General features: G+C 47.1%; 1 protein-coding gene across 2 annotated transcripts in view; it reads left to right on the top strand.

Moving 5' to 3' along the window:
• LOC137786999 (myocardin-related transcription factor A-like) overlaps positions 1-18,578 on the top strand; it is a 33,351-nt gene that overhangs the window by 13,291 nt on the left and 1,482 nt on the right. Inside the window, exons 4-22 of one of the 2 annotated variants that reach the window (XM_068579176.1) lie at positions 1,486-1,551; positions 7,467-7,514; positions 8,267-8,322; positions 8,971-9,046; positions 9,156-9,317; positions 11,394-11,569; positions 11,802-11,918; positions 12,176-12,244; positions 12,333-12,517; positions 12,637-12,826; positions 13,174-13,429; positions 13,574-13,728; positions 14,424-15,452; positions 15,680-15,877; positions 16,132-16,227; positions 17,074-17,223; positions 17,338-17,421; positions 17,692-17,740; positions 18,144-18,578. The exon at positions 18,144-18,578 is cut by the window's right edge and continues 1,482 nt beyond it. In XM_068579176.1, coding sequence (XP_068435277.1) covers positions 1,486-1,551; positions 7,467-7,514; positions 8,267-8,322; positions 8,971-9,046; positions 9,156-9,317; positions 11,394-11,569; positions 11,802-11,918; positions 12,176-12,244; positions 12,333-12,517; positions 12,637-12,826; positions 13,174-13,429; positions 13,574-13,728; positions 14,424-15,452; positions 15,680-15,877; positions 16,132-16,227; positions 17,074-17,223; positions 17,338-17,421; positions 17,692-17,740; positions 18,144-18,578 — 3,597 coding nt within the window. The remainder of the gene's footprint in view (positions 1-1,485; positions 1,552-7,466; positions 7,515-8,266; positions 8,323-8,970; positions 9,047-9,155; positions 9,318-11,393; positions 11,570-11,801; positions 11,919-12,175; positions 12,245-12,332; positions 12,518-12,636; positions 12,827-13,173; positions 13,430-13,573; positions 13,729-14,423; positions 15,453-15,679; positions 15,878-16,131; positions 16,228-17,073; positions 17,224-17,337; positions 17,422-17,691; positions 17,741-18,143) is intronic. The other variant, XM_068579177.1, reaches the window with a different exon arrangement.

An 18,578-nucleotide genomic window follows, 5' to 3' on the forward strand; every position in this document is an offset into this window, starting at 1 on the left:
AGTGTAGTTCCTCTGACTTCTGAATTGTACTTGCAAAAAGTTATTGTGCCCACTCACAAAATGATGACAGCAGTTATTTGCTAAATGTACTGAGGCTCTTTCTGGCCCGCTGTCCAGCTCTTTAGATGCATTTCCTGTACTAATCATATACAATATTAGTTTCCTGAAGTTGACCTGCCTGCTGATCAAGTTGTCCCGTGTTGTAGGAACGCTGTGCCGAGGAAAGTTGAGCTACAGTTTGAATGTCACTGGGGCGATTGGCTTCCGCCCAGAAGTGGCTGCAGTAAATTTTGACTTTATGGATCTGTCCTTTCCTGTCAGCTCTGATCCGGTCAGAATGACGCCGCACAGGGTTTTGTGTACAGGAGAGAATGCAACGCGCAAAGTACGCATGTTTAGAAAATTAGGATCTGGTGTGTCATTGCATAAAATGAGCAGCATGCAGTTTACCCTGTGGACAATGTGTTCAAAGCACCATCTTTACTGGTCGTTGCCTCAACACGTATCCCACTTTGCAACACCACGGCTCTGCACTGCAAAGGTGTGAGCTAATATCGTCGCTGCAGATGGTCACGGCGTGCGGCGGAAAGAGGCCACTACCAATCTTTTTTTCTTTTTTTTTTCCAAACGCCATTTTTTTTCAACTTGTTATGCTGATTCCATGACCCAGATATGCAGCTGCTGCCGATCTACACAAGATCATTTCCTGACGATTTTATATTTTCATTTTGGGAAACTCGCTCGCTGTTTTTCGCCTGAAAAAAAAAAGAAAAAAGCACGGTTTGCTCAGAAAGTGGTGAGTCAGAACGAGTTTGGTCGCTTCTCGGAGCGTGTGATCGTGGAGCCGTGACCCGAAAATGCAAATGCCACTTAGCCGGAGGAGTCTGAATGAGAGTTCTGTGTCGGTGTCTGAGCCTCCGCGTACACCTGAGTGGAAAACCCAAATCACACGTCTGAAGAGTCATTTAAAATAAAAAAAAACATCTGGATGAATGAAGCTGCGTCAAACACGTGCGTGTGGATCTCTTGGTCTTGGTCACACGGTCTTCTGTACACATGCAGCAGTGTTCACGCTGCTGTTTGATCAACTGCTCGAAACAGGAAACTGCGCCGTGGTTTTCTTAGTGTGTTCATGTTGTGTGTTTCCCTTTGCAGTTTGTAACCTTTTGGCCGTCTTCTCACGGTCGACTACAGATAACTAATTCTGCTCATCAGCAGCTAACCGGGGAGATAACAAAACCTCTGTGGAGAGCCTCCCATGTCACAGTGATCACCTGCATTCACAGACCGAAAGCCGCTGGTTGATGTTTTTCTAAACTTGCAGCTACGTCGTGAGTAATCCCGCTACCTTTGTGGCTTTCTGTGGCGGGGAGCTGAGGTGGAGGCGATGTCTGCGAGGTGTGACCGCGCTCTCTACTCATTCTGCACCGACTGACGTGTGTTTCTTGCGTTTCTTCTGCTTCTTGTCTCCGTCTCGGCGTTCAGTTCTCCAGCTGAAGCTGCAGCAGAGACGGTCCAGGGAGGAGCTGGTCGGCCAGGGGATCATGCCACGTAAGTAAAGCGAGGCCACACGTGGGACCGTGTGCTGGAAACGTCACTGTTTCCATTTTTGAGTAGATTAAGACTGTTATTTGTTCACAATGGCGGCCTTTTGTGTGATTATTCAACGCATTGCTGATTCGGCCTTTTTAAATTCCCTTTTCAACGAGTAACCATTCATTGATTGGTCGTGTACAATGTTGTCAATCAGTGTTACGATGAAGTAACGATTATTTTCCATGCTGGTTTATTCTGGTGATTATCGCTTCCATAAACCATTTTGTTGATAAAATGTCACTAATTGGTAAATTAACTTTGCACCGTTGATGCATTCAAATGGCTTGTTTCTTCCAACCACAATCCCCAAGGCTATCCAACTTATAAAAGCATCAAATCTTCACATTTAAGAATCCAGAGCAACATATTTGCCGAAAAGGAATGGCAGAATAATTCATTATTATTCAATTATTGCAAACGTAGATACATTTTCTGTCGATAAACTAATTAGGACGATAAACCGTTTCACTTAATTGTCCAAAATGGAACTTGTCTTTGTCTCATCATCACAAAAGCAGCAGAAGAATACGACATGAACATAAAACAAGGAGCACATAGAACAAATATAGCAACGGAAACACGAGCATACTGCTTTCAAACATAACAAAATATTCACATTATTCTGCAGAGTTCTGGCTTTTCGAAGTTCAACCAATTATTTCTGGTTTCAGCCTCATTATGCAGACACAGGTCGACTAAATACTAAAAACCTTTGTCCGTATAACGCAATAGAATTCTCCAAAATGACAGTCAGTCACATCACCAGCTTCAACACACAGAAGATGCTCCCGCTGCAGGCGGGATGTGTTGCTGGGCTCTTGCACCGCGTTTGTTTGTTCCTCTCATAACTCTCAAACTGAGTGTCCGTTTCATGAAGTTGCATCCCTTTCATGCTGAGGGGTTTTCATCCACTCTCGGCGTGTCAGAATCCGCCGCGTCGCTGCAGCGTTCGCCTCGTTATCGTCGCACGGCGCCTCTCTGAAGTGATTTGGGTTGTGGTCAGGACGGTGCCGCCGTCTCCCAACAGACGGCAGTTTCAGTCTTCAAAGAAAGGTGAATCAAGGCCGCGCTTCAGGCGGCATCCGTTTACCGCTCTCTATCTGGTTGAGAGATTTCCCCCCCCGTACGCCGTCAAACTCTAAATATTTGGACGCTTTTGACTGTTGGTGCTGATTTTATGCTGCTGGCCTGTCTTTCACATCTATCGAATACAAAATGCTTGCGCAGTGTTAAGAATGCTGTCGGCACCGTCACGTCCCACAAGAAGGACACCACGCTCCATGTTCATAATTATTAGGAACATGCATCTTGGTTTGAGAGAATAACCTCAGTGGCCTGCCTTTTACCATCTCATTTAGTTTCAAGCACACGAGAGCTTTTCCCCCCGAAAATATATAAAATATTCAAGGAAGTGCATCTGCGAGAATTTCCTATTTTTGTGCATCCACCTTGCTGCTGCAGGGACATATTCTGTTCTGCTACACACAGACACACACACACACACACACTACTTCCCTTTTACTATATAAAGCCAGCAATACAATAAGCAGTTCTTATCTTTGCGGACAGACGGCTCTAATAACGAGCGGGACTCATCTGGCGGGGAGCTACTTTAAAATGAAAAAGACGCCAGTAGAAATTCGCCATTGTTACCAATGAGGGGACAAACGGTGCCGTTGAGTTTCTTAATTGTCTGCGTGTAGTGAGCATAAACTGTACATGCGGGTGTTAGAGAGAGAGAGAGAGAGGGGGGGGGGGGGCCTGTGATCAGGCCAAGTGTGACCAGAGGAGACGGCTCTTGTCTGTATTACTTGTGTTTCTTTGTAGAAAACCGACTGGGACGCAGATCAAAATGTTTTGTTCACATGGCTTCGTCCAATTAGCCTCGCCACGCTCCTTAACCAAGGGCTCCTTGCTTGATTAGGTGCTTGTTTAGTCTCCTCCAACGCTCAGGGGAATGAGGCTACGTCCCAACAAGCCCCGCTGTTAGCATTCGTAATGTGACCAGAGCGGAGGTTCTCACGTGGAGACAGGAGGCCGGCGCGGTTGTGGATGCCGCCTGACTACCTTTTTAGAAACGTTCGGCTAAGGGTTTTAATGCGGTTAATGTCAGAGTGAGCGTATAGCGGAAGAATTAGCCGCTGACATTTAGGCTATACCTTCTCGTGCCACATGACCTTTATCGTCACGGTCCCTGAAGTCTCTCATGGAGAAAGAAGAAAGACAATACTTCCTGTAGATCCGCGGCGATGTAGAACCGCTGGAGCACAGCGTCTGCATCGCCGCGTCCCCCCTCTGACTCATCTCGTCTTCATTCCTCAGTTTAAGTCGAAGTATGAGTATAAGACTCTGCTCCGCGAGGCGCGCTATATTTTTATAATTACTTTGGATGTTATGATTCTCATGGATCATCATTTGGTCAAATGATGTTACCCAGATCCAACTGACGAGAAGGCTTCCAGGAAGTGGTAATTATAGGTATAAAAAAAAAAAAAGATACATAGTGAATACACAAGTATGTTGGACGATGGATCGTCGAGGATTATTGCATTTCATTTTGGACTTCATAACTACAAGTCGGTTTCAGTGGAAGCAGTAGTAGTGAAGCTACAACAGTTAGTCAACGGAAATAAAGGTATTCATCAACTCAGTCATGTAAATAGAGGACGGACATATGTATAGCCTTTAAAGCTGCTTATTTCGGGTTTTACACAGAGACGCAAGCACGCAAGACCCACAGGAGCCTCTTGCGTAGTCCCATCAGCCATCTTGTGTGCGTCGCCCAAAATTTCTGACCGTCCAACAAAGCTACGTGAGCCGTTCGCAGCCCGCAAACCTGTGATTGGTCCGCTCACCACGTCCTTTCTGAGTCTCGCATTTCCGGTTTCATAGCATAATACCGCTGTTTTTTAAAAGCCACAGCAGAAACACGAACAATGGATCCCGTTGGAGAACGTTTGGCTGAAGAGGTCCACAAACATGAGCATTTAGAAAACCCGGGAACCATAAACCAAAACGAGTCTGTCGATGCAACTGCGTGGCCAGCCACAGTTGTAGTTGCAAGAGTGAATATCGCCATTAAGCCATGAAATTAACCCTTTATCTTGCTCTGGGTCACAAATAACCACTTGACCGCTCTAACAATGGCGGCCGTCCCCTGTCTTCCTCTCTTTATCACTCACTGTCTCTCCGGTCGGCCTTCCACAATCCCATTAAAGAATAACCTTTTAAAAATGACTGCTTTGTGCGGAAACAACTTGTGTTTCTCTCTCAGCCGTGGTGTGTGTGTGTGTGTGGTAGGGTGTGTTCATTTGGCTCGGCGCTATAATAAGCCCGCAGTGTGAAACTCTGCCTCGCATGTTATTTATACACTTATCAGATGTGTAAAAAAAATGTTTCTCAGCTAAGCCTCAATGCGCTGATGAAGCCTTTTTATTTCTTCAAATATCTGTTAGCGAGAGCAATAAAAAGAGCAGAATACTGGATTTAAACTTTCTGCTGGAGCTGCTACATCTGTGGGCTCTATCTATGATGACAGCAACAAACTTGACATGTTTAATTCATTTACGGTACGCGTGTGGCTGTTAAAGTAATACACACAGGCGAGTTTCTTGACTCAACAAGCCAGTTGGTCAACACATAAGAAAAAACAAAGCCCTGTTGGCAGCGGACTGAACATCGAAACGCAGCCACCCGCCGCCAGAGGAAGTGAGGCTGCTCCATGTTCTCAAAGTTTAAAGACCGGTTAGCTTTAGCAGGGTGGCAAGAAGCCACGATGCAGCCACTCATGCTCATAATGGGGTCTTTTCTCTCTGACCTCACCCCACCACTCTCTATTTCCTCCTCTTCATTTGCCCCTCGGTCTGTTGTTCCCTTTTTCTTCCAGCTGCCTCTCTTCATCATCCTCCTCTCCCCGTCTTCCCTGCGCCCGGCTTTCTGTCGCTCCGTCTTCTTCCTATCCATTTCGATCTCTTTCTTCCCTCCGAGACCTCATTTTGTGCTCATCCATCCGTCGTTCCCTCCATCCCACCTCTTGTTTTTTTCCCCATGTAGCCGACTGACAGGCGGGCTCGCTCCCCCCTTGTGGATGGGTGAGAGGTCTAAGAGGGTCGATGCCCCCGGGGTGTGCGAGAGTGAGTGTGTACCAGCAGTTTGACAATGCTCAGCCACGTGAACTCAGGCTTGAACAGGTACCAGCAGTCTCGCCCAGGGTCGCTAATTTTGTGTGTGTGTGTGTGTGTGTGTGTGTATATGTGCGCGTGTGTGTGTGTGTGTGTGTGTGTGCGTGTGTGTGTGTGTGTCAGAAAGTATTAGGACAGCAACACATTTTCTGTAGTGTTAGCTCCAGCACATTTAGAGTTGAAATGAACTGAACTGGCCAGTCACTGCTTGGCTATTAAAAACTTCTTTGTTGACTCGTCTGCCTGTTTGAGAGACAAACAATGCAACACAATGGTCCTTGAGTTGTGGAACCGGGATACAAAAGGCTACAAATCATACGCTGCCCTGCCAACACGGACGTGGACGCCCCAATTAACCTCTCAGTCGTTGGGTTGTTTCAATCCCAGTGTGGCGACAGAGAGCCTCAACGAAAAAACTGCGTGTCCGTCCTGCGTCGTGTTTGTGTTGCACTCTGTGGAAGTTGGCTCGCCATAGCTGTCTGAGTCTTGCAACGATCATTGAATATGAATGCATGATACACAAGCTAAAAGAGATGGACATGCATGTCATAGCGTGACACACATCCCCGTCAAGAAGGGTGTAGAGGTGCACCACCTTTTATAAGCTTCTCACGGGCTGTGTGTGCGTTACGCTGCAGTGTTTTACTTTGAAGAATCAGAAGGCCCGTCGGAGGCTTTGATGGTATTCAAAGCAAGAACAAAAGCGAGGGCACTGAAGGTCATTCTTACTTCATACACGCTTGAGACGTCTTGGAGGCTTGTGCCGATCGGCGATCGGACGGTGTATTGATGATTAAAGGGTTGATCGATTATTACGGCCACCAGAACGCTGCGCTCCATCAGAGTGGTTTACAGAGCTGTGGCTCATGGGTAGAGTGCTCGTGCTGCAACCGCAAAGGTAGCTGGTTCGATCCCTGGTCCCTGTATCTTCGAGCAAGACACTGACCCCCCCCCGTTGCTCTCTGGGCAGCCAGCTGCTCCTTTATTGTTGGTGATGAGTTGAAATGCCGAATCCAATCTCAAGTCTGTAGAATAGGTAATATGATGATTGTTAAAATGTCCCCGCTGCAGCACTAATAAAATGATTATTATGTACGTGATTTAGATTTGGCCAGAATTTCTTTGTAAGCTTCTTTCGCAACTGTTTCAAACCGTCTCATCTTGCACCAGCCGCTGTCTGCTGGACCCGTCTCGGGCAAACGCTGCCAACAGAAAGGTGCCTCTCGGCTAACAGCTCCTGCGACGCACGCAGTGCGAGCATCGCTGCTTTGGCGTGTTGGTGAACCTGCACGCGGGCAAATGAATTGGTCGTCTACACCTTTTTACGTGGCGCTTCAGATCGGTGTCTGAGTAAACCCCATTACGTCCTCCAAATGCAAGACAGCCTGTTGTTCTATGACACCGTGAGCCACGCTGGCGTTTCAATGACCAGCTGTGACGAACCCCCCCCTTCACCGCTTCCTGCTCCCACCGGCCCCCGGTGATCCGATTGCCTATCGCCAATCTCAAGTCACCAAGATTGGAAGATATAAAGAAGAAAAAAACAATCATCAAGCCCAAGAGGCAGCATGTGCTTGTAGACCCAGCTCATTGGTGTGGGTAAAATGTCCAAATCTAGGTTTACACCAACAATGAATTCAGTAATAACTTCCTTATTCAACACTGCTTCTTGTCTGTCTTATCTTACAGCCTCCTCCTCTTTTACACAGGCTTGGTCAACAAATAAGCATATGCCAGGTATAACACTCTGCAGTGTCATTGAGCAAATCAAATCTAAAACAGTGTCAATAAAATGCACGTTTTTTCAAATAGAGTCTGACTTTTAAACTGATCCCCATCATGCTCAAGTTGAGTATATTGCTACTCAATAACATGCTTGCATGTGTATATTCTTCCGTGCAATATAACATAATTTAATAGTTTGAGGTTTGGCTTCTTGTTTTAGAAGCAGAAGCATAAAGCCTGTACTGCTATGCTGCATTTAACTCAGCATTTTGGTGTCATCACAGCCCTTTAGGCTTTTAGGTGTCTAGCACCACTAATCCCTGGGTTTTTACATAATCATAGGCTTGCAGCGAGTCTTGCTTTAGTCATTTGGGAACGCTGAACAGATTCCATAAATTGCACCGCTGTAAAGAGACTCGTTGGACTGGAACCTTCATCCCATTACACCTCTCCTTTTACCTGTTCGTGGGACCAGTGCCCAGGCCATTATGCATTTTCTTCTGTCATGGAATATAAGAGCAGGCCTCTCCTACGCAGACATGGCGCTCAAGATGAGAGAAAGGAAAAGCTCTGGCAATATCGCTCACCATCAGTTAACCTATTCAGACTGAACTGGAGCTGAACTGGAGAAGCAAAGAACCATTCAAAGCCATTTTGCTCTCCATTCCCCTCAATGGCATGAATGTACACGCTGCCATATTAATGTCCTCTCTCTCTCTCTCTCTCCTTCTCTCTCTCTCTCCTCTCTCCCTTTATTCTTCAAGCTCTGAAAAGTTCAGCTGTCTTCCTCGAACAGAGACGGAGCTTGGAACGAGCTCGGGTGAGTTTGCCATCCCCGACTTGATCAGTGGACTCAAAACTGGCCGGTTTCAAGCAAACATTGAATCTCGGGGCTTTGCAACGTCTGACATCATAACAGCAACTCTTGAATAATAGTGTAATACAGAAGGGCTCGAAATGACTAATAAGCCCTGAGATGAGGCCATCTGCACAGAAAATGAACCCGCTTATTGGATTGTAAAGTGCAGTGTGCGACCAAGTCTGTGACTCCCAACCAGGGGTATGTCTCGTCTGGCAGAAAAACATTGTGTACATATACATCAGGTTTTGAGATTGTTTGACAACTAATTAGCAGTAATGGATAAATGTTCATCATTCGTCAAAAGTCAACTCAAATGAACAGACACAAAGAATTCATTAAAAGTTGGCTGAAGTCAATAGATAAATAGAAGGAAATGTTGGCGTCAGTGATGGGATACTTGAGTTCATCTGACACCATAAGACAGTTGGAGTAGCACGTAGCATCACGTAGCGCAGGTTAATATGATTGCAAAGGAGGAAATCTGGGTTTGGACTTGAGAGGTCCTGGACAGATGAAATGTTGCTGAGAGAATGAGTCATGGGGAAGCTATAAGTCGGAAGTATAGATCCAAAGGTGAGTGATTGTCCATATGTTTTGCTCTGGCAGACTGAGGACTATCTCAAGAGGAAGATCAGGGCTCGACCGGAGCGATCAGAACTGATCAGGATGCACATCCTGGAGGGTAAGTGCCACATCGAGCCTCCTGTCTGTCAAATAACTCCGAAGGCTCCTCACACGCTGGCAACAAAAAAAATGAAAAAGTGCGTCGTTTTGTTTCTGCGTGCTCCCAGAGACGTCAGCAGAGCCGTCGCTTCAGGCCAAGCAGATGCAGCTGAAGAGAGCCCGCATTGCCGACGACCTGAATGATAAGATCTCCCACAGGCCGGGGCCCATGGAGCTGATCCACAAAAACATCCTGCCTGTTCACTCCAGCATCAAGCAGGCCATCATAGGTACGCCAGGCCAGGTTTCCGATGTATTGTATTTGTCATTTACACGCCCACTGAATGTCCATGTGTCACTTGTCATGTGTTGCATCATCCCTCCCCCCCCCCCTTCATGTCATTGTGGCTCTACATGTCTCAGCGTGTTTTGTTGTTTTCCCGCCCCCTAGTGGCCACGAAATTGTCAAAACACTTCATATACCCATGGAGGAGGGAGGTGTAATATAAATGTGAAAGAGTAATTCTTCACAACACACCAACAGTTTAAGGCTCGTGACAGGATGTCCCTCCTGGCTCTTTCCTCCAGCTATCATGAACATACTGATTCTCCCTCAGCTGTGCTCAACACACACACACACACACACACACACACACACACACACACACTCACACCTGGGTAATCATGCTTCAAACAGCCACAGATGCTGTGCTGTGATAAAGTAAAGAATGTGTGCTCTGGCGTCCTCGCTTGACAGACAGGAAGTCCTCTCTCCGCTGTCAGCTTTAGATGGCCGCAAAACCTGTTAATAAAAACTCATTATCTTTTATTAAGAAAATTACACACTAATTGAAGAGTTAAGACTCCAAATGAATGAAAGGGATTTTAATCAGTTGCAATTTGGGCATAGTGACAGATGTAATGACCCCAATTTCACCCTTTTTTCCATTATAACGGCAACAAAACAAAAAAAAGAAGCTGTTCTGTCAAACTGTTATCGCACATCTCCAGTCCAGTGCTGTCAGACATTAGATGATGAGATCACAGTCTCTGGGTCCAGCTGCTTGATTGATGTGTGGAGGAAAGAACCCTGCGATTCAATAACGTTCAGCGTCAGCGGATTATCCATCGCTGTCGCAGCCGCACAATAAACACAATTGCATTACCGGCAGTTATTGTGGGAACTCTGGGAACACAAGAGTAGCACACGGTTGAACATGCAAAAAAACACAAAACATGCAGACACACACAAAGGCACGCCGCAGCAGCGAGGAAGTAATCACATTATTGGATCAGAGGGTGTTAAATCAGCCCCATGTTGTCTCCTCATCATCGCCCGCTGATGTTAGATTAATGACCAGCGGTGTGTTTTACGTCGCTGTCTGCTGCACCCCGTAGCAGCTCCTGTAATTAAATAACACACATCCACCAGCAAACGGAAAGTCTCTGTCCTCGTCTAGCAAATCCCTGTAAAGACTCAATAGTCTGAATAATAATGAAAAGATTATACGATATCCCCGAGGGGAATATTAGCAGGACTACGACTTGGATCCATTCCTGTGCTGGAGGTCGTTTCAACCTGATGCTCAGTCTGGCTAATATGGAGGCATTTGTCTTTACAGTTGTTTTTAAAATGATTCATCTGCCTTATATCACTTGGCCGCTTTTGTTTGAAGCCTGGCAAACATCTTTGTGAAGAGGATATCGTTAGTAGCACAGAAAGTTGGCATAAACAGGAGGAGCCCTCGCATAAACAGTTAATGAATTCATAGCATGAATTACGCAACTGATCCTCCAGAATTCTCATCATTCACTCAGAGGGATGCCATCTGTCACATGAAAACCAGCATGACTGAGGTGGCCAGGCTTACTTGGCTGCACTGAAAGTGAACTTAGATGAATGAAAACTATTACTGGGATAAAGACCGGAAGAAGCCCTTTTTATTTTTTTAGTGAAGATATCATCTAAAACTGTCTTCTATGGGCTCGATGTGCAGGCAGAGAGGACGAGCGTTTAGGTTTCTCTGCAGCAGCCGTCACATGAAATGCACCGGGTGACAGTTCTGGAGCAGACATCTGAGAAGAAGCTTGTTGTGTGCATTTTCCGTCCAATTTCTACAGGCCTGGACTCGCACACGCAGTGATGTGTTTGCTGAGACTTGGGGGAGGATGTGCCGGCTGACTTAAAGGATGCTAACAGGGTGTTATTTCAGTGGCTCAGTGCAATTAGTTTGGATTGTGGGGAGGAATCCACGGGCTCAACACCTGTAGACGCAGGTGATGGAAGCTGGCCGTCGTTGTAGGGATGTAGCAGGCAGACACTCCGCCCTAAATAGCTACCCCGTCCTCCCTTCTCTGTCTCTCAGAGACCCGGTTTCCAAAGGCTTCAGGTGAAAACTCGTCATGTGATGAGGAGAGCAATTACAGTCTGTCTCCAGAACAGCCGGTGAGCCTGGAGTCTCCTCTGGGCCTGCTCCCTCTGCCCTCTCCGCCAGAGACGCTGGCTGACAGCGGCGGCGGCGGCGTCCCATCTCCCACGCAGGTAGGACCACTCACTGTGTGACACACATGCATCCATGACACGCAACATGAGCCTCATATATGATAGCAAGCTCTTATGTAGCATGAAGCTTCACTATGTCATGTCACGGGAAGTTTGGTGTATACGATGGATGAGGCCTGGCTGATTTATTGGTCTAGCTCTTGGTGAGGCCACGGTGTCAATGATGCATTAGTTTTGCTCATTTGAAGTATGTTTCCATTTGATCAATTAGGTCTCTTCCCCTGCTCTTGCTCGCCCACTGTTCTCTGGATCCTCCCCTTCATTCAAGTTGACCAATGGGACGGCGGCATCATCCGCCCAGAGGACCGGAGTGGCTTCACAGATCAAGGTAAGTGACATCCGTCCACAAGGCCATCAGGATGATGAATGTGCAAAAGTGACCTTTATAACTTTAAAAAGAAGCTAAACTGTGCTTGATGCTCTGATTTAAAGCTGCTCTCATCAATATTTTTGACAAGGGAGAAAATGACTTTCTGTAAAAAGACAGATATTTCCCTCAGTTGGTAGAGACCAGAACAGAGATAAAAGGAAAATGCATCCTGGACGTTACATTGATTAATGCTTGCATTCATTCTCTTCTTTCAGTGCCATCCTAAACCTCACTCTGACCGCGCTGCACAACGACACAAGAAGCCGAAGGACAACAAGCCAAAGGTAGAATGAAACCGAAGAGGAAACGAATGAGTCATAGGGGCAGCAGTAATCTGGTAATTTGTTATACTGTTAATGTGTTGCCTTCTAGATTAAGAAGTTAAAGTACCATCAGTACATCCCTCCTGACCAGAAGGGAGATAAAGAGCCTCCTCCCCATCTGGACTCGTCTTATGCCAAAATTCTTCAGCAGCAGCAGCTCTTCTTGCAGCTCCAGATCCTCAGTCAGCAGCAGCAGCACTATAACTACCACACCATCCTGCCTGCACCACCCAAGTATGTTTGTATGTGTGTGTGTGCGTGTTTGTGGATGGTCAAGCTTGTAGTGTGGAACCCCTGGGGCTGTGGAAAAGACATCTTGTGGAAAAGACCCTCTCTGACTCCCTCTTCAACAGACCTCAGACAGATCAGCAGCCATCTTCCTTTTCCTCCTCCTCCATTTCCACGACTACCTCCTCCCCTCCTCGCCCTGTCGCTGCCCCTTCAAGAGCTCCGTCTAACCAGGGCTGTCACATCCGTCAGAGTTCGGCTGCTTTACGTGGGACAAAGCCGGCGTCTCTGCCTCCAAACCTGGATGAAATGAAGGTTAGCCGCACAGCAACATAGAAATCCAAAAGAAAACAGCTCGGCTCATTCTCTCTCCGTACAGCAAGAGCAACAGCTCTCTGTGCTGTCTCCAAGCTACGACTCAATGGAGTAACTGGTGTTGACATATGTAAAAGATTTACAAAATTTCGTACCAGAAAGGTGGCCTGCCAACTTAGAGCTGACAAAGAAAGTGGCAGTGATGGATTAGTCTGTCTTTTTGTTTTCTCCTTTCTTTTCCCATAGATCCATTTCAATTATCCTCTGGATCTTTATCCTCATCTCTTTGCTTTTTCCTCGCTCTTGTCCGTCAGTCTCAATTTCTCTGTTAATCCGTCTGTTGTCAGGTCGCGGAACTGAAGTCCGAGTTGAAGTTGCGCGGCTTGCCGGTCTCCGGCACCAAAAACGACCTCATCGAGAGGCTGAGGACCTACCAGGAGCTGAACGGAGGCCGTGACACTACCTCCTCTCCGGCAGCAGGGGGTACCACAGGGCCAGGGGCCGAGGGAGCAGGAAGATCCTCCAAAACCGCTGCAACCACCAACAACAACACACCACAACAACAGCAACCGTTCCTGTGCCAGGAGACATCTTCTCTGACCGGTTAGTCGAACACAAACGTTGTCCGTACCTCTCCGATCTCCTCTCGTCGTGGCATTTATTTGTTCAAGTGTTCAACGATAACCGCCAGGACTATTTATGATCGTTGTACCTTCAGTCTCATGTCATATCTCACCCTCTGCGTAGCGGATGCAGGCAGCAGTGCAGCTACTCGTCAGCAGCTCATGACCTGTGGCGGCAGCGCGTCCCCGCCGACCGCCTCACTCACACACTCGGCCTGCTCGCCGGGCGCCATGAGCCTCGAGGATACCAGCTTTAACAGCGACCCCTTGGGGGAAATGGTCAGAATCTTTTACTGTTGTGGTTGTAACGCGTTGACCTTGGTGAGGGTCATGATGGTGTTATCAGCTGAACTACTACCCAAAGACTCCTTCAGCTTGGAATGAAATGTTATAATATATGCTCTGGTATGATTGTTCTTTTTTTCACCATTTACTGGAGTATAGTCAAATATCTATTGGAGAAATATTCATATGCATTTAATGTACTGCAGATAACTGTAATTACTTTAATATTCCTTTGAACAACCATATCTGAAATTGTGTGAAATTTCAAGAATGCCTATATTAAATACGAAGGTGTGTTTAAATAAATATATATATATATATATATATATATATATATATATATATATATATATATATATATATATATATATATATATATATATATATATATATTATAACTTAATGGTCTCTTTAAATAAACCAGTTAAGATTTGTACAAATCTTTGGTTTATGACTAAATACCTGCCAAACAAATGACTCTCCCATCAGCCTCAGCTGTACTTTGTTTTTAGTGCTAATTTAAAAGCTATCATGCTGCACATCAGCGTGCTAACATTCTCATTGTGAACATGTTAGCATACACACATTAGCATTAAGCTCAAGCAAGCTTCGGCTGTAGACTCCTGGTTTTCATCTCAGGTTTTCCTCCTGTATGTTTACCTGTTGTTATTCCCTCTCTTTTTATTCAGATGAGTTCACATATCACCCAGGTGAGCCTTCAGCCATGTTCAGCTGCTCAGCTTGCGTCCAGCATTAAAGAAGAGCCCAAGTCTTCCTCCCCAGCACCATGTCAATTCTCTTTAAAGCCGGCGTCTCTGCAGAAGCATTGCCGGGTCTCATCGACGGCCCTCACCACCACAAACCCAGCTCCGGTGGGGACCTTGGACAAGGACAGGATGCTGCAGGAGAAGGACAAGCAGATCCAGGAGTTGACCAGGATGCTGAGGCAGAAACAGAGACTGGTGGAGGTGCTGAGGATGCAGCTGGAGCACGTGAACGGAGGCGGCCCGGAGCCGCTGGTTCTTGTGCGAGTGAAACAAGAACCTCCTGATGGACCCGGTGGCCCTCTCTCGTTTGGCCGTCCACCGTTCTCCCCTTCGCCGTCGCCCGTTTCCTGTGACGTGGATGTCATCAAGTTCACCGTTAAACAGGAAGCCATCGAGGCCGAGGAAGTCGCGTGTGAGACAACGATGCAATTACCAGAAACTCGTGGATTACCGCAGTCTTTGACACAAAGTCAGGAGGGGCACGAGCAGATAAGCGCGCAGACGAAGCAGCAACACGTCCGCCTGCAGCAAAGCACTCTGCAGCTGGCCCAGCAGCAGGCCATACAGAAGCTTTTGCTCCAGCAACAACGCAGCTTTCAGAACGAGCGGACGGTCGCGCAGAACCGCAGTCAGACGCCGGAGAACCTGCAAAAGCTTTCTCTGCAGAGGAAGAAGAAGTCTCACAAACAGCATCTCAAACAACTCCAGCTGCAGCAGCAACTGTTGCAGTCGCAACAACAACAGCAGCAGCAGCAGCACCTGCACCAGCAGTCGAAGCAGCATCAGCAACAGATGCAGCTGAAGCAACAGATTCTGCTGAAGCAGCAGAAGTCGTTTTTACAGCAGCAGCAGCAGACGAAACAACTGCAACAAATCCAGATACAGACAAAGGTACATCTGAAGCAACAACAGGGGCTCGTACAGCAGAAACAGCACCAGCAGCCGCCACAGGTCAGCAGTGGGCTTCATAATATAATCTACACCACATGTGAGAACGTTCTGCCGTGTAGGATGCTCCTGATGGTCTCTTGATCTGATCAGATTTTAGATTGGATGAAATTTAACAAAGAGCACATTGAATTTTTTGATTCACGAGATGAGCAAAGTTCTTGGCACGCCAATAAGAGTGTTCACAAACGCCGATCCTTCCTCTAAAAGTTCTCCTGGGTTTTCTTCAGGTGTCTCAAGCGTCCTTCAACCAGCAGTCGGGCTCAGCGCCTTCTTTCCCACTGGATCTCCTCAAGAGCAACTCCGGCCCGACTCTGGTCACGGACAGCAACGGCAACCACTTTCTGGTTGCACTGACCAGTCACATCGCTGAGAGCCAAGGGACTGAGAACCCTGGGAGCAAAGCAACCAATCAAGTCGCACTGCAGGTACATGGCTCACTTTTGTGGAGTCGAAAATCGAAATCTCGTCGAAAGATTACGACTTTTCAATTGTGTGCTACTTGTGCCTCATAATATGTTGCTGACAGTCTGTGTGCTCGATGTTAAGAAGAGAAGTATAACCCATTACCAAAAAATGAGATCCACAATATCCAAGATGAATAAAATAGGGTTTGAATGCTGACATACTCTTTTTATTATAATAATTAGCACGAATGCTAACTACACTGTTTATCTTTTAGCGACTCCAGTCGTCTCCAGCCCGGCTCCCGGACCACAACCCCGTTACTCAAACCAAACATACACACGAGGGTTTTTTAAAACAACAAGAGCCAAAGGTGAGGTTTAAAGAAAGACATTGATGATCTGAACCTGCTGGCATTAAAGTAGCTGATGTAAATTGTATGTATATTATGACTTGGACTTTCAGATTTTATCTATAGCAAATCTCTTCAATTGTATTTATTATACATGGGGAGAAAATGTGTGTGTTGCCTTTTTTTTCTTTCTATTTAGCCGAACTGGCCTTTTAAATCTTTCTGTCGCCACAAATAGTCACTCAACAGCAGATGTGAGCCCTTGCATCATCTCTTTTACACATTTAATGGACCCTCATCATGCTACATGCGCACTTCATTCTCAAACCCCGACAACCCAGAGCCCCCCGTCACTGCAGCAACAGTCTGCTAATGCTCCATAAAGAGAGAGAGAGAGGGGGAGAGCTGCTCACTGACTCCAGTCGCAGTGGAAATTAATGATGTATCCCCGTTCAGGACAGTGACGGCAGTCTCTGATAAGAGTGTCTTGACACTGGCCCGATGCTGATTATTACTACTCGGCTAATTACTCCTCCGGCATCGTCCATTACTATGATCCGTGTTGTTAACGGAGGAGGAACAAAAAAGATCCCGCCGCGTCTCGGCTAATTGAGACGTACCGTATCTCTCGGCGAGCGCAGGTGTGCTGGAAAATGTCGAGATTTGGAGGAACGCTGCGTGCCGATGGCACCCATTGCTGTCTTCCCTGCTGTATATTTGCCGCCTTCTTCTGGCACTCTTAATAGATATTATTGATGATTTCAACTGGCAGCAGGACTCGCCAGTGAACTAACTAGTCCTGCTGCCTCTGCATGCTGCCTCTCTGCAAGGAGAACTTATGTTTCCACTCTTTGTGATGACTTGAAGCCACAGAACGTGAGACCTCAGGTATCTGTAGAACAGCCTCAGCAGGACGTTGCTCTGTGTTTGTCAGCACCTCCCAGTCTGCAGCCTTTCTTCAAGGACCAGGACTCCGCCCCCTCAGGGAAAACCGCCTCATCCCCATCCTCTCACACTGTAAGTGGTCTCCAGATGGTGACGCATGTCATCCAGTCTCACTGTAAAGGATTTCCTGATCACTTTGGATCTCACCCCCCCCCCCCCATGTCTGTCTTTCACTTCGTTCCCCAGGAGCTGTGTCCTGGTCTGGATGTCTTGTTTAGTCCTCTGTCTCCAGCGTCCAACGAGACCGCTGCCTCGTCGCCCGATGACAAAGTACGACACACTGCACGTCTGATGGTGTCATTGGGCCAAATGATTGAAATGTCCATCATCTCAAATCTGTAATTAGAAAACCTCGGAAGTGCTTCTTAGGTTTTGCTAACGTACATTAAGCTACATAAGCTGTCGTTTTAGGACCCCATCATTTCACAAGTGCTGGAGTCACATACTAATGTGTTATGTGAACTTTACACACGGTTTTGAAGGGTAATGTGTTGTTCCCTCTGTGTGTGTGTGTGTGTGTGTGTGTGTGTGTGTCCTTAGGATACAGAGCATGAAGAGGATTTTATTGACATCATTTTGCAGACAGGAGGTAAGATGCAATAACATCGTCTGATGTGTTTGTTGCGTAATAACCTTTTTTACTTGGCAGTTTGCTGATTATTGGATCGGAGTGATTCCCTTAATACTTAGTTGCTCTGCCTTTGTGCCGTCATCGGGTCTATTCCCGAGAAGGTGATATCTCGGGGACGTCCTGGAACGAATTTCTTCAAATTCAGCACGAACATCCACTTGAGCTCATTTGTAATTCGGTGGCCAAATGCCTCTGTGACCTCTGAAGACGCGTTTTGTCCAAACCGGTGGCATTCATCTGCTGACGATGACAATACCACACACATGTCTCCATGATGGAGGATGATATTTGGGCCGGACACGGTCGTGAAACTGCAACTTGACTGTTGATTCTGGTCTAATTCTCTTGTCTTTCCCTCCAGAAATGTCGACGACTTTCAACCCAGCACCCGACCCTTCTCTGGACCACCTGAGCTCCTCTTCCTCTTCTCCCCACCCCTCCCCCTTCCATCTGTTGCTATCCCCCCCCATGCCTTCGTTTTGTGACACCCAACAGTCGGCCTCCTCGATGCAGTCTGACCTCCAGACTCTGGCCGACGCCATCGAGGAGAAACGGCACCTCAGTAGCGCTGAGAGTGGACGCCTGGAGGACTTCCTGGAGAGCACCACCGGTAAGCCGCTCCTGGGGGTGGAGCCCGGAGGCCTGTTGACTTTGATCGATGACCTCCACAGTCAAATGCTGTGCACCCCCAGCATCCTGGACCATCCCTTGTCTCCCATGGACACCTTCGACCTGGCGACGGAGGGGGAGCACGGGTTGGACGGTATGGATTGGCTGGACCTCACCATGGGAGGCG

This window comes from Clinocottus analis, unplaced genomic scaffold (assembly GCF_023055335.1).
Source record: "Clinocottus analis isolate CAN_PGR_092001 unplaced genomic scaffold, fCliAna1.0.p SCAF_16, whole genome shotgun sequence".
Taxonomy (NCBI): Eukaryota; Metazoa; Chordata; class Actinopteri; order Perciformes; family Cottidae; genus Clinocottus; species Clinocottus analis.